At 37.9% G+C, this 22,821-nt stretch overlaps 3 protein-coding genes across 4 annotated transcripts; 1 reads left to right on the top strand and 2 right to left on the bottom strand.

Annotated features, from left to right (window-relative positions):
• Positions 1-704: 704 nt before the first annotated feature.
• On the bottom strand, positions 705-8,218 carry LOC133531991 (uncharacterized). Its single transcript, XM_061870449.1, has 4 exons — positions 7,313-8,218; positions 6,367-6,520; positions 4,171-6,010; positions 705-3,813 (listed from the first exon to the last, which is right to left on the bottom strand). Exons 1-4 carry the CDS (start codon positions 7,451-7,453, stop codon positions 810-812), a joined length of 5,139 nt encoding a protein of 1,712 aa, XP_061726433.1. The 5' UTR covers positions 7,454-8,218; the 3' UTR covers positions 705-809.
• Positions 8,219-8,278: 60 nt separating this feature from the next.
• On the top strand, positions 8,279-10,136 carry LOC133531997 (uncharacterized). Its single transcript, XM_061870469.1, has one exon. It carries the CDS (start codon positions 8,900-8,902, stop codon positions 9,932-9,934), a length of 1,035 nt encoding a protein of 344 aa, XP_061726453.1. The 5' UTR covers positions 8,279-8,899; the 3' UTR covers positions 9,935-10,136.
• A 142-nt stretch (positions 10,137-10,278) lies between these two features.
• Positions 10,279-21,865, bottom strand: LOC133531998 (uncharacterized). Of its 2 annotated transcripts, XM_061870471.1 has the most exons (9): positions 21,763-21,865; positions 19,740-19,848; positions 18,101-18,170; positions 15,511-15,620; positions 14,281-14,423; positions 13,650-13,772; positions 13,259-13,380; positions 11,428-11,668; positions 10,279-10,537 (listed from the first exon to the last, which is right to left on the bottom strand). In XM_061870471.1, exons 1-9 carry the CDS (start codon positions 21,771-21,773, stop codon positions 10,519-10,521), a joined length of 948 nt encoding a protein of 315 aa, XP_061726455.1. In that variant the 5' UTR covers positions 21,774-21,865; the 3' UTR covers positions 10,279-10,518. The 2 variants fall into 2 exon arrangements, with proteins under 2 accessions (XP_061726455.1, XP_061726454.1); XM_061870470.1 differs by lacking the exon at positions 21,763-21,865 and having other exon boundaries at positions 19,740-20,199.
• Between the last annotated feature and the right edge of the window lie 956 nt (positions 21,866-22,821).

Genomic DNA, 22,821 nt, shown 5'->3' with positions numbered 1-22,821 from the left:
ATATATAAACTGAGCAAGTTATTTATAATTTTATACATGATTTTAAAATAGCTCAATCTCGAACCAAATATTTTAAGTTATAATCGTATTTAAAATCTTAATTTTTTTTAATAAATGTTATTTTTCATTTATTGTCTGTAATTACATTTAATTATAAGAAGAGGTTATTATTGTTCTAAACTTATGTATGTAAACAATTTAATGTTACTTTGAATTTCATAGTTATACCTATTCTAAATGTTTTTCAGATTTATATGGTTTGAATTTTTGATAGTCCAGATTTGCTCTCTCAGTGATAGCTTAGTCGTGAGTATGATTATGCATAATTAAATATAATCTTAATTTAATTAAATAATGAATTTTAAGGCATACATACCAGGGAATTCAAACATGAAATTAACTCATTTGATAACTTAGTTTTCTTAAATCAGGTAAATTCTAACCTAAGTCCTTTTTAGGGTTCCGTATCAATAAGGTACAAAAGGAACCCTTATGATGCGACTCTGTCTGTCTGTTCGTCTGTCACATCGCTAAATTTGGAATAGTCATGAAAAACGCATAGTATTTTTATATTTTGTATGGTATTAGATTGATGAAAAATAAAATATGTGAGATCATTGATTTTTATTTCATTGTTTTACTTTGCCTAATAAACACACGTAAAGCTAATTGCGAAGCGATGTTAAATAAAATAAAAGCATATGTATAATTTATAACAGTACAAATGTATTTTCAAGTGAATATCAAACTGTAACATTGGAAATAACACCACAAAGCCAAACGCCAACACTGACAGAATTAAAAAAAAATTAGCTGGTTGGCAATCGCAAATATTTTGGTATTTTAGCAACAATATAACCCTCATTTGCGACTGTTTCTGAATATATTTGTAATACTGCTTTCTTAATTATTTGAGATTGTAAAATATCAGCTTTATTTATTTTACTGTCGCCATCGTTAATGTTACCCGAGTCATGGTTTTTCGAAATTACTTTATATTCTGTAAAAGATGACTTTTGAGACTTACAGGGGTCCACGTTGGTTAGAATTATTGTATTATCTTTACATGTCTCTGATACACGTTCCTTGATGTTAATTTTCCTTGGCGCCCTTTTCCCACAGTACCAACAAATTGGTTCACCTTTCTGGAATTTATTTTCCTTTCTTAATGAAGTAATCTTCTTAGATTTCATAGTTTGGGAAGAAATTACATCATCTTGGCCTATAAATACAAAATCTTCGAGTTTTCTGTAAGGTTGCATTACTGGGTGCACTAAATGTGGAATATTCATGATATTATAGTTAGCAGCAATGTGCGTTTTTTCTTTAATGTTAAAATTGGTTGGTCTGTTTCCTTCTACTTCAACACGACGATGGCTAGTCAATTTCCTGGTTAAAACGTTGCATCTGCTACGAGAATCGCCTGATTCTAATTCATCAAAAGATTCTTCACCGTTAAAGAATTTGGCTTGATATTTATTATCAGTTTTTTTCTTTGTCATATTTATATCACTTAAAACATTTACGAATTCATTACGTCTTAACATTTGCTCGCTTAGCGTCGTGTATGTTTCGTTTTGTTCTTTGGAAATCTCATTCATAACACTCATTCCGGCAAAGTCACTAGCATTTACCATCACCATGGCATTGAGCAATCTTTTAATTTCCACTACAGGTTTCTTAGGGTAAATTTTATCTATTGTGTTACTACTTAGTTTCTTTAAATTAGTTTCTGCTGCGATATTATTCGAGTAATTTTCTGTACGTGGTGTTTCTACATTTGCTATTGAATCTTCTAAACCATATACAGTATTCGGTCTTGTCGCTTCCATAATGTAAATGGGTAATTTCTTATCAAGACACATATTATTGATTTGTGAATGGGATTTTGAGAGCGAGTGTGACCTCATGGATTTATGAACTGAGTTATGTTGGTCACTTTGTATATCATCATTTGAGTTATGTTGTGAGTTAGAATATATCTTAGTGGCTTTCTGATCTTCTACGGCTGCTTCTTTAGACACATAATCTTTAGAAATATCATCGGGGACTGAATTTTTGCTGTTTATTGCTTCGGAGTTAATATTGGTAATGTTAATAAAAACTTTGACATTCTTGTTTGCAATATTATTAGCAGACTGCTCTATTGAGCAAGTTCTGTTATCAACTACGTGTTCTTGACAATTTGTTTGATTGATCGATTTTATGTTTTTGACTTTGTTCGAGACAAAATTTAGAATGGAAATTTTAGTGATCTTATCACCGTTCTTTATTTTCAGACTCAATTTAACAGATTCAGTTTTATTTAAATGTATGCAAGGTTTGTCCGAGGAGTACACATTGTTTTTTAATGTGGGTATATGAGTAACAAACTTCGCACTTCGCATTTTCTTTTTTTTAACGTTACGAGTTTTTGTTTTCTGATACTCCTTGTCATCATAGCTTTCTTTTATTTGTGTTGCCGTCCCTTCTCGTTTACCGCATGCTTTTATGAGATCAACACTGTTTTCGGTTCCATTATGTATCTGACTGCTTTCACCATCTTCTTCCTGTCTTTTATTTTCGTTATCTGTTTTTTGTTCGACGTCTTCTAGGTTATTGTTCCGATGTTGTGGTACAAGCAGCTGGTTGCATATACATTTTTTTTCCAATTCTTGTTCACTATTTGCGGAGTTGAGTGATTGAATAGATAATAAAAGATGAAACTGACGTACATGTTGTTGAAGCAAAGGAACTGAAGGGTTGAATACAAATTTCATCTTGTTCCCGGCTGCAATATTTAGACCAGAGCGAACAAATCGTATTCGCTCTATTGGATTTCTACATTTGGAGGTAAAATCTGGTTCTACATTTTTGCATTGCGACCCACAAATTTTTATGGATACTGACATTTCTGATTCTTCAGTTGTTTTATTTGGAAATTTTACGAGCCCTGGAGGTTCACAAGATATAAGTTTTACTGCTGTTTCGCCTTTTTCGGCTTGAAGCGCTTGGACTGACCTAGCAGATTGTGTTGGGCTTAGTATTTTTTCAACAATCAATGGTTTCTTAGGTAATCCCACTTTTTCAGCAGTAGGCAAGGTGGGAGACGACAGTGCAAATTGTACGGGATGTAATGGTTCATGATGCGCGCTAGAGTGTTTCTCCGACTCTACTTTCATTTCTGTTTGAGGAAATATGTGAGCAGATTGAACAAGTCTTAAAGGCTCAAATGGTATCTTTAACTTTTGAGGAAGTGGTTGCTGAGGTCGAGAAATGTTTAGAGGTTTATAAGAACACTTAGGTTCTGATGTGATTTTGGGTGGTTGTACAAGAGATAGGTCTTGAGGTGGTGTTCTCGATTTACGCTTCGGAGTTTTTAATAACTCCCAAAATAACTTCCAATAAACTGACAGTATAACAGGTCTTCTAGAATAAATACCGATTAGGCTTTCCGAAAACGTCTCTTTTGTCTTGTCTCTCCATTGACCAAGATTATTTACGACACTGTGATTATTCCTTCTTCTAAATAAATCTTTAGATCTTATTTTAATTTTAACTTCGTTTTCCGTATAATCATGATCATTTGTTTCTATTTCATTATCTATATTTTCAAGGGTGACCGTCAGATTATTTATATTGGCATCTTCATCATTAATGGTAAAGTCTTTGTCACCTGAATATATGCAGTTTTCAGAGTATAGCAAGGAGTCGTCGCTTAACGGCATCCAGTTGAGATATTCGTGCTCCATGATTTTATTCACCAAAGAGCAACTCCTCCTGAAGAACGATGTAGATGCAGTATCGTTGTCCGTATGAAATTGAAGTTGTGATCTGAAAAATGTGAACATGCTTAATAAAAGATTATTTATTAATTATTAATACTGATTTTAAGATTCTGCTTTATCTGTTTATGTCCCTTAATTACCGTAAAATAGTTTTAAAACAGTCAGCGTAATTATTTACTTACTCCTTGTCTTCGCATGAATAATTACATTTCTGTGAATTAAAATATATGTATCTACTACCAAAATTGTGCAAAATTAAATCTTTAAAACTGAAATTTTAAAGTCTCCCCTGCAGCTGAAACTGTGTATAGGGTACTATTTTGGTGCCAGTAGCAGCTGGCGAAGTTGGGCAGAATACTAATTTAATTTATTTTTTATTCGGCAAACAGTGTTTTAGACTTACTTGGTTGGCTTAGATTCCGACTCCCTTCGTGTTACATTTTGTTCCCAGTCCTCAGAGCTCTCGGGAAAACGCAAACTTTGAGTCCCTTGGACCATATAAACATGTTTATTCGCCAGATATTTAGTGGTTCCATTCAAATCATATTTTTGTTCCCAAATCAAATCATCTTGACTTGATGAGATTCTTTGCTCATTTTTTGTAGTTGAAACAGGGTCAAAGAAATCTTTGGGTAAATGTATTTTAAAATAGTTAGAACTTGGATAACTGACAGTACTTAAACGATTTATAAAAGGTAACTCGAGTAAAGAAGGTTTTGGTTTATGGAGCAATAATGTTTTCGATTTCACTTTTTCGGTTTCATGTTTCTCGTCGGTTATTATTACATTTCCAGGCATATAAACTGGTCCAGGTACGATCGTTTGAGGCATCATGTAAGCTTTAAGTTTTTGCCTATATTTTGGCTTATTGGTTGACCTTGGAATTCTGGTCTTGGACTTGTGTACGTTTTTTTTCGGCATTTTTTTGATGTCTGACACTGATACCTCATCGCTTTTTGCGTAATCTTTAATTCCCAATTGTTTGTAAACATTGTTGATAAGTTCGAATACTGTACTACTGCTTTTAGTGGAAAAAGCTTTATTGTTCCACCGGATATATATGCCGTTGTTTTTACAATCTTTCGTGCTTTCTAAGAATTTCTTAATCCAGGTTTTGGGCATCTTGTCTTTATGTTTTTCCTTTGGGGGTTTTGGTTTTTTACGTTGCGTGTTCCCCCCAATTTTGATCATCAATCCAGCTTTGTTAGTTGCCTGCCCTTGTTTCGCTGAATTTATTTCTGGTAGCCGTTCTGGTCTAATTCTGTCTTTACTTTTTGTCTTCATATATCCTTTCTCTATAGACATTTTATCACTCAACCTGTCGTTACTACTATAATTATGCATGTTTATTCCTGTAGCTTCTCTCTTTTTCCATGATAAACGTGATCTCAATGATTTTCTTTCTATAACCATATTGTCCTTCTTCGTTTTTATCTTGCTGCAAACATTTTTATTACTTGTTTTTGGTTTTTCAGTTTGCAAAACCATATCTTTTTGCTGGCCCTTAATATTTGTTGATGACTTTTCATCCTTTTCGTGGATGAAGGATCGGACTTCCAGCGAAGGTGGATCTGATGGTATAACATTATTATAATTAGGAGTATTAGCAATGTCGGGATCAACCAATTCGTTTAACATCTTCTCTTCTTCATATTGTTTAAGTGCACTTAATAGCGCTTCAAGTTTGCTTCTCACCCCTGTAGCGGCTTTAAACTTCTCTGAAGGATTTTGTTTCTGATTTGGCAATTTCGAGGATATTTGCACTCTCTGAGTGCAGATATCTCTTGGTGCAGCACTATTTGTGTTGTGGCATTCCAGATCATGAATATTTTGTAACAATGAACGCGAAGAAAAATCTTCTAATTCTCTATCTTTTTGAAGTAAAGATAAAATCTTACAAATATCAAGTGACAAGTTCTTTGCTTCTTTAGATAAATGATGAGTTTTCGGGCTATCATTATCTACGTCAGTAGTCGGTTGTTTTACATTAGCTGTGGTAGCACAACCACATGTGAATATTGGTGATAGTTTTCTAGTTACTTTCCTCGATAATTGTGTATGTCTTTTAGGACAGTAGCCTGCTGTTCTATACCTTGTTGCCTGAAACCTCTCCATTTCCTCGTCTTCCATGTATATGGAGGATGGCCTTCTTGAGTAATAACCATCAGGGTATCTTTCTCTTCTATACGGTCTTTCGAAGACCTCGTTAGGATAGTAGCTGCTTATGTTATATCTTGGGTTTCCTAAAATAATAATTAAATCCTATTTTAAGTTTCCATTTGGTATACATTTGAGTACCTATTTTAGCATTAAATAAAAACTAACATGATTACTCTCTTGCTAAGTCGTCTCTTACAAGTCGATTCACCAATTCTGGTGCTGATTTGGGTCCTGCCATTTCAATCAAGGTAAACCGATTAACTAAAGTACCCACCTACCTACGTATTTTGTAGTAAACCTGAGGTCGATGAGTTTTCTATAGGAGTAGGTTAGTTTCCTAATATAACGAAGCTTATGCTACCTACATCTTTTTCATTGCCCAAATAAATTTAATTTAAGTAAGTACACCAAGAATTCAAGCAAAGTTGAAGGTACATACGAATAAACATCATGGACTCGTCGGCACTGCTCGCCCCCCACTCGTTTTCCGGGAGGTACACCCTCCGCGCTCCGTGCCCTCGAACTCGTCCGTAGTTGGTAGAACTCCTGACGGTCTGGTAATACACTGGTTTTGGTATCGTGCAGTACCTTGGCTGTGGAAAGAGTGATACTGATATTAGCCTTGTCACCAAGTCCCTGTTCCACCATTTCACTTCCTGCCTCGCACAGCTTAACTGTGGAAATAACTATAGCCTCCGTTATTTCCGGACCGATACGATCTTTAAATCTTCAACAAATGAGCATACTCTTATGTTAAAAAGCCGGCAACGAACTTACAGCCTCTCTGCATGGGCGAGCTACGAGCATGGGCCCCACGGACACTCCATGGGCGTCTCTTCGTTTGCCTCCTATATGATAAAAAATTGCGACATTCGTCAACAAAACTAGCGTTGCCAGGGTCCTAAGGCTACTGTAACTACTAACCATCAGATGTGAGTGTGTGTGTGTGTGACATTAACGAAGGCGATGGTTGAGCCATTTAGGGTGCTAGCTAAATTGGTTAGTCCATAGCGTAAGTATTGAACCACCAATTTAGCTAGGACCCTAAATGGCTCAAACATCGCGGTTCGTGATTGTCCGCTTAGATGCCAGCAACGTGGTATTAGTTTAAGACTATTAACTTTCCTTAAACAAATTAAATTTGAAAAATTACTATCTTGCGTGAGATTTGACCTCAAAGCCACTGGATCGCTAGCCAAGTAGAAAAACAGATTACATACAAATTTTTAAATGCTTCTAACTCTTATAATAATTAAAAATTGGAAAAAGTCAAACGTAGGGGCATAGCTGTAGTTGATATACAAAAAGAGGAAAATCAGGACTAAGTTAGTATGAAAAGGCGATTTCGCACGGGTCCTTTCGTCTTAAAAGCTGGTAAAACTGACCTGTCTATAGCCGTTAGCCTGGCACCCTGACTCCTGCATGTACCTCCACCGCGGCACGTCGAAGATATCGTACTCGTAAGCCCTCAGCACGTCTTGTCTTATCTTCCTCTCGGTCACATTCACGCCTCTGTTTCTTAACATATTTTCAGCATTATACTATTCATTTTTTAATGACACGGGAAATGAAAAACCTGGAAATGAGTTGACATATTTTAGGTCCTAAATTACGGCGCCTAAAAAAGGCACCGTATAAACACTTTCGGTGCCATTTTTTCGCGGCATGCCAGCGCTGGCACAAAATAGGATACGCGCCTATTTTTTGGCGCCAGTGTCCTCCCCCCGTGTCTCTCGTTCGCATGCTATTTTTCGGACTCGTGTTAATGACTGGTACTCAAAAGGCGTGTAAACGATTAGTGTCGGTATGCTGGTCACTGGCGGCGAGATTTAGGCGGCTGAAAATAGTCATTGTCGAAACGGTCTGAAGATGTGCTGTCGGTAGACACTGGCGCCGTAATTTAGGCGTCTCAAAATAGTCTCCGTCTAAATCAACCTTTATAGATTATAAAAAGCTTGATATTGGACACATTGATGTATGATCGGGCCCCATACATTCCAAAACTCTTCTCTTTCCGCACAGAATCTACATGTGACCGGGAACGTTTAAAAATGCTGAAATCGCTAAGATGTTCGGTGTTTAGAGATCATCAAGAAATCTCTTGATGATCACAAATCCACAGTACCAAGACTTAGGCGCGTCCTTGCACCTAAGTTTATCCCTGTCTTGAATAAATGTTTAAAGTTATATTTGATTACATTTACCGTGTTTAAATGTGCTTCATAAAATTTAAACCATATCAATGTTATCTGGTTTTTTTTTCGTTTTACTGAAATTTATACAAATTCTCAAATTATTTACAACTGTCAATGTTATTGACAGAAGAATGCCTCTACCAAAGAGTAAAGTAAATATATGACCTCTACTTTATTTACTTCTAAGAAGGATCCATACTTTATGGTCTTAACGTAGTGTTATATTTTCTTTGCCTTATGGCATAAATTACCTATATCAAACTATGTCATTTTGAATTTTATTTACAATTTGTACTAGTTTTTGTAGGAAGTTTTATTGAAACGTTTTTATTTCTTACATATTTCTAGTGGAAATGAACGAAAGTGTTTAAAAAAAAACAATAAGAACCTCATGTAAGTAATATTTACATTTACATGCCTATTTTTACATTTTACATGCCTTTTCAGTTGCATCTGGTTTCCTACTATTTGCCAACAGAACTGAAATTTAGTATAAATTCGATGCCAATGTTATGGTTCCAGGATGATGGGCCCGAAGACGGCAATTGGGATTTTCCAACAATTAATAAAACAACCCCATGGAGTTTGGGTTCCTTAAAATCATCGTGATTAGTATCTAGTAGATCATACTCTAAAGAAAACTAAGTTGACGATAAAACCTTTATCAAAAATTTTGGGGAATGGTGGGAGCCTGAAACCTCTAGTATTATAATGAAACAATGCAATGCTTTTAGTTGATGTCTTTATTTGTTGCTTTCAGAAACTCGATGGTTCCATATGCTAGCTAAGGAGCGACCTAAAAAAGTCCGAATTAATATTACTACTTATTCTAAACCCAAAAGAAAATATATCGTCGAAATGAACAAAACTTGCGGCTCTAGAAACGAAAATTCAAGATTCATATGCTCGATATGTCTAAATAGCAATGCAAGAAACCTGGAGCAAAGCAATCTCGAATGCGATAAAAGGAAATCTAAATCATGTCCAATGTGTCAAGGAACTGCCACAAATTTATCGCATGAAAGAACCAATAAAACTGACAAGATTGAAAATAAAGTCGAAGATAGCAGGATAAAAACCGTACATCCGCCCAAAATAAATGTTGATCATGGACTAAATCTTCTAACTGAAGTGTTGACTGTTTTTCAAAGTCAAAAGGAACATAATGACAAAGAAAAAAGTAGAACTATCGTATTAAAAGACGCTTGTGTGGCAGCGGAGTTAGGGAAGACCAAACCTAAATTATCTCTTAGCAAAATTTTCCAATTATCTATCGAAGGAGGCTGTGTCCAGGAAAGCGGTAAATTTTGCTTAGTCAACGCATGCCAACCGAAAGTAGCTACTAACTCCCAGTGTTCTATAGACCTGATAAAACATAAATCTTCTTCGATACCCCAAATGAAGATGGAAGAACTGAAGAATTCCTTGAAAGAAAAAACTAAAACTAATAAAGATGCTATAGAAGAAGTTAACAGAATGTTTGCTACTGTGAAAAGAGATGATAATTTCGATAACATAAACAGACCTCTGGTCAGGAATGGACCTAGAGTATTGCCAGTGGTAAAAACCTCATCGGAGAAGCCATCGCAAAGACGATCAGATGAGGATTCTGACCGCAGTCACAATGAAATATGCAAATGTTGCCAGAATAATCAGAACTATTACTTGTCTAGCGGGGATTCTTTGGCGAAAAGGGAACGATGTGAGAAAAGTATCAACGTGGAATGTTGCAACAAAAATCACAACCGTTTATCTAAAGAAATTCAAGTCTGTGAACGTTGTCGGAAACCTAGTTATGGTTCTGATTATTAGATCAGTTTATGTAGATGAAATAAATCGTCGAGTAACTAGGTAACTTTTGTGGCTTTTCTTTGATATTCCGAAATTCATATTACGTATCTTGAACATCTAGCTGAATACACGGGGGGTCTAGCGCGGACTGTGTTTTTCTTAGTTTCCCTTTTTCAATGTTTGTTTTAATCGCACTTATACTAGGTATATTAGAGAAACGTATTTCTAAAAGTAGTATATCGGTTGCTTAGTACCAATTATGGCTGATTAGTGATCATACTTTACGTATGGACGTTTTTATACGTCATAATAAAACTACGACGTTGGGCGCAGCATCCAGTTTGTCACTGCAGACGGAAGCGCTTGATGCACCTTCCTGAATTTAGTAACCGACAACAGAGACGTAGCATTACGTAGAAGTGAGATGCAGAAATCTACCATGTCTATATAAATTAAATTAAACCGTAAATTAAATCGTTTATTTAAGTAATATTATTTCAATAATATAAATCTTACAACCTTGGCATTTTAAGTTTATGAATAGGTCTCCACTGTTACCACACTATTTCCAGATCTTCTAGATCTTCGGTTCGGTTTTTCATTTTCTACCAATCTCTGGGAGTACTGTAACAAAAAAAATTTCAACTAATGGATTTCAGAAAGTTTTATTCAGATTCAGAAATTTTACGGAATAGGTAAAAGCCTCGGCGAGCGTATGATGGTAACGATTACGTGTCATCGGGAAGTAATATATTTGCAAAATATTCCATATAATTTAATTGGCGAGAAAATGAAATGATGAGAAGAAAGAAGGAAGGTGGCTTTATTTCACTGTGTATGTAGCTTTTGGCAACAGAACTTTGCTAGTTTATAGTACAGTCGCCATCAGAAATATCGGAGCGGCCGAGGTGCTCACAAATATCTGAACACGCCTCGATTGTCAATGCGTTAGAGTGCGTGTTCAGACATTTATGGGCACGATACAAGTGCAAGTAGAAAATTCGTAACGAGTGGCGATAAATTTGTCACATAAATTATTAAATTAATTCATCGCAACTCTTATCGATGTCGATTTAATCGACACGAGTTGCGAATTACCTATTCGCACGTGTGTCGTACAAAGTTTTACAATACATATGGCCCTTTAAATTTTCGACATAGGCACGTAAAGTGCTAATTACCTTTCGGTAATGGTTTAACAGTTAACTTATCGCCATTCGTGAATTTCCTACTTTTCGCACTAAATTTACATCGTAATGTACAGTCAGCGTCAAATACTTTGTAGCAGTCAAAGTGGCCAAATAGTTCGGTACACCATACTAAATATATGGTGTACCGAACTATTTGGCTACTTTGGTTGCTACAAAGTATTTGACGCTGACTGTACACTACCTATAATCGTACTGATGTGCCGCGTGTGTGTATGTCTATAAGTATTTAATTGCGAAATTTCTACATAGGGAAAATTTTGGAAACGTCACAATTTTTTTGTATGGAGATCGTATTGTACTTACTCTCCTAACCTCAAATCAAAGACCGGTTCAGCACGATGCTCAGTCCTATCACTCCTACTCTTCGTATCCAGCTCCTTCGTCAGTACTTTCTTCAGCATGTTGGACGAATCCACAAACTTGCACATGTATTCGTTCAGGGTCTGCATCTTCTGGAACAGGTCGCTCTGGTCGTGGGATTCTGTGCGGCAGGTCACTATCTTCTCGAGCTCGCTGGTGATTAGTTTGAAGTTGTCGGTTAAGCCTTGAAAGGAAAGGATTATTGTAAAAATGTATGGCTCAAAGTCTGTAAATAGTGGTAAAAAATCTTTCAATATTGATGCAGTACCTATTTAAAATCCTAAACATTTTGTAATTTCGTACAGTACTGAGAAACTTGGTAGAGTTAGATCAAGATAACTCTGTAACGATTTTAACAGCACAGTCTGCAGTTGCACAGGCAACTGTTATTTATATGTATAATTTCATAGAAGTTTGACGTTTAAAATAACACTTGTACGGTCTGGGCTATCAAAATCGCATCAGACTTATCGTGGTGTAACTCTATGAGTCACAGTAGGTAGCGAAGGGCGTCACCAGCTGATGGGCTAGGAGAGGCGGGGAGGGGCAGTTCATATGGCCGTTGGCCAAGGGGAGGGGAGGGGCATACATACAGTTAGAAATTTTGTTATCTTTGGGGTGCAGCTGCCCACCTCCCTCCCCATGCTGTTGGTGACGCCCATGAAGTCCCGGATAGATGTGCAAGTATATAAGTTCGCGTACTTTACAAGCGAAAAAAGTCGTCGAGCCATATGTTCGCGAACTTACTCGCTCGTTTTTTTAGGGTTCCGTAGCCAAATGGAATAAAACGGAACCCTTATAGTTTCGCCATGTCCGTCTGTCTGTCTGTCTGTCTGTCTGTCCGAGGCTTTGCTCCGTGGTCGTTAGTGCTAGAAAGCTGAAATTTGGCATGGATATATAAATCAATAAAGCCGACAAAGTCGTACAATAAAATCTAAAAATTTAATTTTTTTTAGGGTACCTCCCCTACACGTAAAGTGGGGGAGAAATATTTTTTTCGCTTCAACCCTAGAGTGTGGGGTATCGTTGGAAAGGTCTTTCAAAACTAATAGGGGTTTTCAAAAAACATTTTTTGATAAAGTGATTATATTCGGAGATAATCACTCCGAAAGAAAACAAAATGTGTCCCCCCCTCTAACTTTTGAACCATAGGTCCAAAAAATATGAAAAAAATCGTGGAAGTAGAGCTTAAGAAAGACATTAAATGAAAACTATAGCAGACATGATCAGTTTAGCTGTTTTTGAGTTATCGCAAAAAGTTTTCCCTTCATAGTAAAAAGACTTACTTTAATTAGGTATTGATTATGCAAATTTTTTATTTTATTTGTTTAACTCGGGTGAAAGGTACCGTTTCATCCCTTGGTTAACAATTTACTATACTTTAAGCTCCAGTTTAGCTTATTATGACGGAAGAGTAACTACGGAACCCTACACTGAGCGTGGCCCGACATGCTCTTGGCCGGTTTTCATTTACTTGACAGTAGGTCTACTTGCACACGAGTCCCAAAGAAGCGAAATTAACCTTCTACTGCCCTGCCCCCTCATTTCTCAATCCATTCCGTCAGTGTCTGGACTCCACTTTGTGTGTGGACTGAACTAGACTGTACAGTCGCCATCAGATATATCCAACCGGCCGAGGTGCTCAAAATATCTGAACGACACTCTAGCGCCTTGAATATTTCTATATTCGTGTTCAGATATTTGTGAGCACCTTGGCCGCTCCGATATATCTGATGGCGACTGTGCGTTGGAAAATAAACAGTAGCCCTAATACCTGTATCCTCAGTGTTGGTCGCCATATGCTTCATTACCCTGATCCTCGGCGCTACAGTCTCCATGAATTCGCCTTCTTGCAGCTGATATTCCATCTCCTGAGGTTTGTAGTATGGTTGTCTCCTGAAACCAAGAGTTATAAAGGCGAAAATATCCATAAATTAAGAGAATATGTATTTCCGCGGCGAAAACATGTAGGTTGCTTTAAAATATGTCCCATAGCTCTTATGCCGGCGAATTAAGAGCTGAGGGACATATTTTTGAATAAGTTGCGTGGACCCATATTTTTAAACTTAACTGTACCTACTTTATGCGTGTCAGTTTCCTTTGTCTTTGCCATAGAAAATGAAGTAGGTACTTAAATAAAAGAGTAAGGATAACTCAAGCTTTACCTGAACGGGTCGGTGTTGGTTTCCTCAGAGAGAGCGTCTTTCGTCTTCGCTATGACCAGCTTGAGCAGATTGTCGATGCCGAGCTTGTGGTCGTTCAGGAGGTGCCGGTCCAGGACTGTTATCCTGAAATCAAGTGAAATAAATGTAAACTATTCGTCGAGAGCTTGTTAAAACAATGGGACCAAGTTTGTTGCAACGTTTCGAGGCCGGCGTCGTCCCTATGGTCTCGGAGAAGACTAGCTAAAGTTAACAATCAACATCTTCTAGGCGCGCAAGTTTTTGAAACTACCCGCACTTGGTCTTGTTTATCAACTTGAACGTTTTGCGCACTAGGGTCAGGTTGACACACAAAACTCACGATGTTCGGTTTTTCAACCTGCGATATTGCCGATACACCGCCCTCGAAACGCCGGACGTAAATTAAGAAATTTACGCGATTAAGTCCCGTTTTAGTGAATAATAATGAGTAAAAATCAAGAAAGTTTAAACCAGTATTGGATTGGAGATTCTTGTCGTGTCTTGTCTAATCCTTAGGTCTATTTCATTCTGAAGGTTTCTATCTACAGTTGTTTTAGACAGTCTAGAGCCACGGGTTACAATAAGATTAGTTCAGGAGACGACATGTCAGAACCTGTCAGCCTCGAAGTTGCAGAGATGGCACCTGAAGGTCTCCCTCTGCAGTCGCTCGTGTCCCGCGAAGTCACTTCGAGTGACCGTCAGTGGTAGATCTTCTTTGAACGCCTTGGACGTGCACTCGCTCAGTATGCACATGTCCTGAACACCAAGTGTTATCTTTTGTATGTGTCTATACTCTTTAGAACAAGATGCCAGAGCCGCCAGACCTTACTTATTTTCTCATGAATCAAATGTTAGCCATTTATATTTAATTTTATTAGTAGCTTGATTGATTCCCGACTTACTAATTTGGCGGTATTGATATTTTAATATAAGAGGTAGTTTGACATTTGTCATGATTCATTACGCTGTTGGATTTTGTAAAGTGAAGTTGGGGAAATAAAACTGTGATTCGTATTCGAGTGTTTTAATTGCAAGTTATCATAAATGTATGGGATAATGTAGTGTTAGTAAGTACTTTTAATGTCTGCATACTCGCTATATTGGCCCGACGGCCATTTGTTCGGTACAAGGTGCTAAAGATAGGTAAAAAAAAACACTCATTTTTCTTGAATTCTCATCGCTGATTTTAATGTATGATTTAGAAAATATTGATAAAAATTGATAATCAACATTGCCAAATCATTTCCGCCGGCGGTAACGTTTACCAGACGCTTAAAAGCTGTCAAAAAAGTATTGTAATTAATAATAAATAAATATTATTGGACATTATGACACAAATTGACTAAGTCCCACAGTAAGCTCAATTAGGCTTGTGTTGAGGGTGCTTAGACAACGATATATATAATATATACCTAAATATTTATAAATACTTAAATACATAGAAAACACCCATGACTCGGGAACAAATATCTGCCCTTACCAGGATTTGAACCCGGGACCATCAGCTTCGTAGGCAGGGTATTGTAAAGAGACACAAAGCGTTTCGGCGTTGTCGTAGCGATAACGATCGTTTTTGCGATAGCGATTGTGATTGGCTAGGCCGGCTGGTGTGGCGCTGCTGCCGCTTGGCTCTCTTACTTGCGGGTAATTAATTTGACAATCGAGTGTCGCTACGAGATCTTCGATAGTGGAACGGTAGGTTGGTTTAAGGGGACCTACGGTCTCTTCTGGTTTTTTTTTATGATACAGGAGGCAAACGAGCAGATGGATCACCTGATGGTAAGCGATTACCGCCGCCCATGGACACCTGCCACACCAGAGGGGTTGGTAAGGCTATTCTCACCGTATTATCCTCGGCGGCGTCCTCAGGGTGCGAGAACAGCGTGCGACCGCGCCCTATGCGTGCGCGCAGCTTGTCGAACAGCCGCGTCGCTGACGACGTCCGAGCAGGAACTATACCATAGTAAATCTTTAGTGAAGTTGCCATGCAATACAGGCTGTCTTTACTAGATTTACAGAAACGAAACGGCAACAATATTAAAAAAATGTGATACGTATTTACACTGTTGTGACCATTGACGTATATCTAAGGACGGGCCTTACGGACACTAAGAATGGTGCTAATTCAGTGGTGTCATTCACGAAATAGAGTCAATCGTGCAGTCTAACGCAACTAGTTGCGATTGCGACCAATCGCGTGCGTGATGCGAACTCATTAACCAATCCCGTTGTGGTTTTAGACTGCACGATTGGCTTAATATCGTGTGTGACACCGCTGTACTGGCCCCATTCTTATTGCCCGTAAGGCCGTCCTTAATATATACGTGTCAATGGTTGTGACTTGCTAATGAGACATTTTTGCGGTGTACCATTTTAGTTTTCTTATCTTATGATTTTGGGGGGCCCTTGCGGATACAATTCGACTCTTAGAGATCTTTTGTGCAAACCATTATACTCATAGTTAACTAGAGACTGATGATCCCGATGACAAACTCATTGTTTAGTTTTGTGGGGCTACGCTTACATAATATGATTTACTGGGTTATTAAATAAAAAAAAAAAAAAAAAAAAAACATTTATTTCAGACAATTGACAATCCATAATTTATAAAGTTAATTAATTAGAACTAAAATTAAATAACATTAACATACAATTATATAAATTAAATACTATTAGACTTGAATAAATAAAAAATAAAATTAAATATTAATAAATAATAACAAACATTACATTAAATTAAATTTCCTGTTAAAACTGACATGCAGGGAGGACCAGTGCCTCAAAAGGCCACTGTCCCATCTATTTGCCACTGTGGCCAGGAGGCTGTGGCGGCTGTCACGCACCCTGCTAAGCATCGCGGCGCAACGCTTGCGGAGCGTGGCCATATTCCCACTAGTTACCACCAAGTTGTTACCACTGGTAAGAACTTTCTTTTTCTCAATTGTCTTCCGTGGTAAGAACTGAGAAAAATGATTCCCAGTAGAGGCAGTAGAAGTTACATTAGCACCAACTCACTTTGGTGCCTACACAATTATATCAGTCCAGTCCATAATGTAAAATTATCTTTATTAATATCTCTTGTTTTATAATGGTGACTGTTTACAAGGAAATATGCGAGAATGGGACACAAAACATCTTAAAAATATGCTACGGCTCAAGAAAAGGTACCTGGAAAACCCTACTACTACTACTACTTAATGGCGCAGCGACCCAAAATGAGTCTTGGCCTCCGACACGAGTTCACGCCAGTTGTCTCGATCCTGCGCCATCTCCCGCCAGTTATCGGCCTGGAGATCGCGCAAGTCCGCTTCAACAGCATCGCCCCAGCGATATCTGGGACGTCCGATAGGCCTCCGCCCTACCGGGCGTCCCAGGTAAACCCTAAATGCAAAAAATAAAACTTGTTCTGTCACAGAATATAATAACCGGCCAAGAGCATGTCGGGCCACGCTCAGTGTAGGGTTCCGTAGTTACTCTTCCGTCACAATAAGCTAAACTGGAGCTTAAAGTAGGTATAGTAAATTGTTAACCAAGGGATGAAACGGTACCTTTCACGCGAGTTAAACAAATAGGCAAATTTGCATAATCAGTACCTAATTAAATTAAGTCTTTTTACTATGAAGGGAAAACTTTTTGCGATAACTCAAAAACAGCTAAATTGATCATATCTGCTATAGTTTTCATTTAATGTCTTTCTTAAACTCTACTTCCACGATTTTTTTCATATTTTTTGGACTTATGGTTCAAAAGTTAGAGGGGGGGGGGGACACATTTTTTTTTTCTTTCGGAGCGATTATCTCCGAATATATTCACTTTATCAAAAAATGTTTCTTGAAAACCCCTATTAGTTTTGAAAGACCTTTCCAACGATACCCCACATTCTAGGGTTGAAACGAAAAAAAGTATTCACCCCCACTTTACATGTAGTCCCCTAAAAAAAATTAAATTTTTTGATTTTATTGTACGACTTTGTCGGCTTTATTGATTTATATATCCATGCCAAATTTCAGCTTTCTAGCACTAACGACCACGGAGCAAAGCCTCGGACAGACAGACAGACAGACAGACGGACATGGCGAAACTATAAATAAGGGTTCCGTTTTATGCCATTTGGCTACGGAACCCTAAAAACGGCGAGTGCGTCTATTAAATGTATACTTACATAGACAGGTAAAATGATCTTGTGCTTACCTATGTGATTTCTCGCTGTAGATTTACCCTCTGGGAGTGTTTATACCTCCGACGGAAAAAGGGTGATACTTATAAGTCTAATGAGTGTATCTGTGTGTGTGTCTTTGTCAAAACCGAAAGTATGGAAGGTAGAGGTAATCGAAAGTATTGTCTGTCGAGATGTTTCTTGCATAGTTTCATCTCTGATAGCGTTGTTTTAATTTTGTCAGGGCTTTTTAATGTTAAAGGTTATGTTAACTTACGTTTAAATTCTTTACTGGGCTTTGCATGGATGAATGTGGAGGTAGAAGTTCCAGGGAGAGTATGACTTTTCTGAAAACACAAATAAAGTTTAAAAAAAGGCTGCATCTCTATACTTCGCTAAGAAAAACTGAATGCAAGACAACAAGAGAGCGCACTTTGAAGCTTTCGCTATCAAACTGACCTCAGTTTGGCAATAATATTGTAAACCTAGAACCTAAATATTTTTTGAAATAAATTAGTAAGTAATAGACGAAATTAAGAAAAATGCATACTATGCCTTTTGGTTTGCGTTTCGACAGATTTTTTTTGTTTAAATCAATTTAATTATGACGATAACCGATCTGGGTCTTGGCTTATTGTCCAACAAGTCTCCATCGCCATACAGCGCTGCGAGCGTAATGGGTACTTTTGGACCGGGCATGTATTTTTTTAATAATACCTAATTGATAAGTATTTTTTTTTTTTTTTATTTATTTAGGTAAACAAACAGTCACTACAAGAAAGGCTTAAATATAAAGTATTTTAAACAGTGTTTACAGTATGTGTGACCAACACCGTTCACCACTTATTAATTAGGTACAATTAGTTAGATTATTCGGAGATTTTATTTACAAGTTTTACAACACTGGAGCTTAAGGCTCCGGGAGGCATTGACATTGATTTTTATTTTTTTATTTTTATTTAAATACACAATAAGAAATACACAGAATAATTCTTTTTACATATTTTTTCGCCAAACTGCTTGACAGTTTGTTGGCGAACGGTAGCACTCAACATTCTTCCTTAATCTACTGTGTAAGGTACTAAATTCATGAAGAAGATTAAATAATCCTTAAAGCTTAACAGTTAACAGTGCATGCAGTGTTACTTTAATATTGAATAGTTACAATTTTTTTTCGCTTCATATCAGTAGATGTAACATTTAGTTATTATCTCTAAGTACATCTATTACAAGTTTTTTATATACACCAGTACTGCAGCCAAAAATATCCACATGGTTAAAATGTGTGTTGTAAGTATGAACGAGCTTGCGAAGAGGAGCGCGCTCACCAGCGTGGGTGCGGCAGCGGCCGGTAACGAACAGCCGGTGCGGGCGCGTCTCTCGCTGTCTACTACGGTTGGGCACTTTATAACTCAGTAAGTATACGTTTATGTGTAATGTTATGTTGGAGTATTATAGAAATTCTGGTTGAATGTCGTCATGATTTGGTATCGTCGTGCTCGTTCATAAATTACAGGTGTTTTAGCGTGCGTAAAACTTCCTTTTTCTCACTTTAGAATGAATAAAAGAGCATAGGACCGACTTGCAAGGAGGACGTCCTGTTAGACGCCCCAGGTATCGCTGGAACGACATGGTGGAGGCGGATCTGCGCAAACTCCGAGTCAACTGTTGACGTGAAGTAGTGCAGAATAGAGAAAAGTGGCGTTGTCTCTTGTCGGAGCCTAAGGGCTCATTTAGACGGCACGCAAACTAGCATGCGATTTTAGTTTCATTGCGGACTATTGAGGTTACATCCAATTCAGCAGACCGATCAAATACCGCAATGTAATTAAACTCGAATGCGAGTTCTCGCACCGTCTAAATGAGCCCTTACTCTCATTTTGGGTTACGGAGCCAACGAAGTAAGTTTTTCTTACCTTCATTTCGCAAGGATTGAATACTTCTCGGGTTGGATCCTCATGATGCAGCTGCTGATGCATGATGAGAGCACTCTCGAAGTTCGTGGTGAAGTCGCATTGGGAACAGCTGTTCGGAATCGGATAAGTAAGAGACATTCATTTTATTATTAAAATTATAATAGCCTAATTTTGAAATAAATAATTTTAATTATGTTTACATGTGATAATAATTTAATTAGAAGTCTTTTTACAGTGTATGGCAATCATTTTAAATTTGAAGTATATGCGCCTAATTAAAGGTATGTACGAGTATACCAATTTGCAAAGTAACTAATTTACTACTATGTAAACTGAACTCAACACTATAAAATATTTCATTTCACTACTTAAGGCTCAGATAGACCGTGCGAGAACTTGCATGCGAGTTTCGTAACATTGCGGTATTTGATCGATCTATTTAATTGGTTACACCGCAGTAGGAAATCATCATCATCTCTCCTAGCCGTTTTCGACTACAGCGACTGCGTTCTACCGCTGAGAGCGTCGCTGGTGCGCTCTCACGTGACTGATATAGCCAATTTTTGCAGCAAATGTACGACCACACTCGTTGCAAGTCAGCACCCCTCCGACATAATTGTAAAGTATGGCCCATTTAAATGAGCCTTTCTATTCGCAACTTTCTTTTGGACATCGCCAAAGTAGACTCAAATTTTTGGTTTGGTATAATTAGCGTAAAAATACATCTTCTTTTTTCATCAACTCTACAGGAAACATGAATTTTATTTTTTCACCACGCCAACTGGCAAAGGCCCTCTTGATTGTATAAAAACGAATGAGAAAGTTTACATTTTACCCACATGTGGGGCAAAGTAATCAGATGCAAATTTTGAGTTGTTTGCTTATGTATATGGTAATTGACTTAAATGATGACTTTGAATGGTAATTTTTTTATTACGTTCATTTGTATTTGATTTGGTATTGCATAGTTAGTATTTTCGCGTTGGTGTGGTGAAAATTTTCGTGTTTCACTCGGAGGAAAAGTTTGTTTAACCTTCGTGCCTTGAAACCCTCGCAACGCTCAAGATTCCACTTTTCGGACCACTCACTACGCTCTTGGCGTGGATTGTTTCGTTTGCTCGAGTAGCAATATTATAATGTAAAACAAATAACTATTTCACCGTTTATTTATACCAAACCGGTACGTTGTAAGTGCGTAACTTCGTCAACTACAAGAACGTCATCACCAGCCTATTTACGTCCCCGACAGACAGACAGTCCCCGTCTCATTTATAAGAGGTTTTGGGTTATGATCCCCAGACTATCTAGCGGCTAAATTCCAGCCTAATGCGGATTGGGGAGTTCAGCTTCACGCACTTTTGTATTTCTTGACAGATCTATGCAGGGTTCCTCAGAAACTATTCCGAATAGCTACTGATATAATAATTATAGATCAAATGATATTTCACTCATCAGTGCCGGAAAACTTATAGGCTAGGGATTGAACTCATGATCTCCGGTTCCAGTTCCGAAAAGTTGCACTTACCTCATAGCTTCTACTTAATGTAATTTTTGATTTGATTTGAATTACCAATTAGACTAAGTATATACCTTAAAAAGCTAAAACCCGTTCTGAGCCATGCCGGGTCCAAAGGTCCCCATCATACTAGCAGCGTTACCCCGCTGTATGGCGATGGAGACATGTTGGACAAGCCATGACTCAGAACGGGGGTCATTTCCTTTCTCCCTGAGTCGCTTGCCAAGCTCTCGGAAGAGCTCACGCGCCTCCCGCGCCAGTACCCGGCTGTCTCGACGGCGACGGGCAAGAAGTCGTAGGTGGCTTCCAACGCAGAGTATTTCAGGCGCTTACTTTTGGCGGCAGTCTCCGCCGCTGAGCCTGCCGACTTAGCAGGGTGTCCTACATGGGATGCAGCAAATATACTCATACAGGTTGCATCCCATATAAGGCACTGCCCTCTTTGCCTGGGAACCAGGGTCAGCCCGTCAGGACGTTTGCTGTCTAATGTTAATGTTAGTTACTTACCAATAAGTCATAATTAAATCTAAACAAAAGCCCTAAAATATAAATATATCGTTATTCGACACAAAATCTCTCAAAAGTATTTATATGAAATATGACAAAGAAGATGATAGCAAAGAGCATATTATAATGACAGTGACAATTTGAGAAAAAGTATGAGGTTAGTCAGCAATTGCTCAGGATCAATTTTACCTGACTCTAAATAAGTATTCTTAAAAGTCTATTTAGAAAAATACTGCCCGACTATTTGGTTGTGTTTTTCATGGTAAGCGGTATAGGGAGCGTGCATGAACTGTAGGAGGCAGCACAGGAGCCGTCAGATTTTTGGCGCGAGGCGTAAATGTGATGTTTTTTGTTCCGATGTAGCCCACAAGATGGCAGAACCTACTATGCACAAGAAAACACGTGACGTGTACATGTGCATGTTTATGGTTCCGATTCAGGCCACAAGATGGCAGACCCTCCAACGCGCACGGTCCCTATAACCCCAAACACAGCTAACTTCGCACCAGTTGTACAGTGATAAAGTGTGGAGTGCTGCTATCGTCATAATTCTACGTTAGTACTGACATGTCCATATTCATATTCTTGTTTATGCCCACTATCATATATTTTCATTCATCCAGTGTTGTCTGTCTGTGTACAACGATTGCAATATGGCGGCAGTTCCGCCGTGTCACCGAAAGATAGTATCTGCAACCTTCACGGCCCGTGAATGCGTTTTAGCGAGTCCTGCGGCTGTAGCACGGTTGCATTTTTATTACTTGTCACTATGCCTGTCACTTTCGCACTTACATACTTGTTAAAACATGACAGGCATAGTGACAAGTGATAAAAATGTGTTAAACCCGCAGTTGCAGTTCTTTATTATTTAGCACTGAAAGCTCTGTTTTTATATACACTTTGATTATCTAATGATATACAGTAGAGAGCTACTAGGCCCGTCATATCGAACATCGAAATCGCAAGCTATCGGCTGGTTCTTATTTTTTAATATGTTATTGGGATCACTACCATCGTCTAAAATCCAAGTTTGCAGCTTCGAAATACCTGTGCTAACTT

The sequence above is a fragment of the Cydia pomonella genome, chromosome 26 (assembly GCF_033807575.1).
Source record: "Cydia pomonella isolate Wapato2018A chromosome 26, ilCydPomo1, whole genome shotgun sequence".
Taxonomy (NCBI): domain Eukaryota; kingdom Metazoa; phylum Arthropoda; class Insecta; order Lepidoptera; family Tortricidae; genus Cydia; species Cydia pomonella.
This window is presented reverse-complemented; position numbering and strand designations above follow the sequence as displayed.

Bases quoted from the DNA above. Each gene is read 5' to 3' on its own strand.
- LOC133531991 (XM_061870449.1), bottom strand. From the start codon at position 7,453: ATGTTAAGAAACAGAGGCGTGAATGTGACCGAGAGGAAGATAAGACAA. The intron at 6,521-7,312 runs GTCAGTTTTACC...CTCTTTCCACAG, and splicing joins AGGCTAACGGCTATAGACAG to CCAAGGTACTGCACGATACC. The intron at 3,814-4,170 runs GTAAGTCTAAAA...CACATTTTTCAG, and splicing joins TCGGAATCTAAGCCAACCAA to ATCACAACTTCAATTTCATA.
- LOC133531997 (XM_061870469.1), top strand. From the start codon at position 8,900: ATGCTAGCTAAGGAGCGACCTAAAAAAGTCCGAATTAATATTACTACT.
- LOC133531998 (XM_061870470.1), bottom strand. From the start codon at position 19,877: ATGTCTCTTACTTATCCGATTCCGAACAGCTGTTCCCAATGCGACTTC. The intron at 14,424-15,510 runs GTGAGAATAGCC...CTTGGTGTTCAG, and splicing joins ACGCCGCCGAGGATAATACG to GACATGTGCATACTGAGCGA. The intron at 13,773-14,280 runs GTTCTGACATGT...ACTTGATTTCAG, and splicing joins TGCAACTTCGAGGCTGACAG to GATAACAGTCCTGGACCGGC.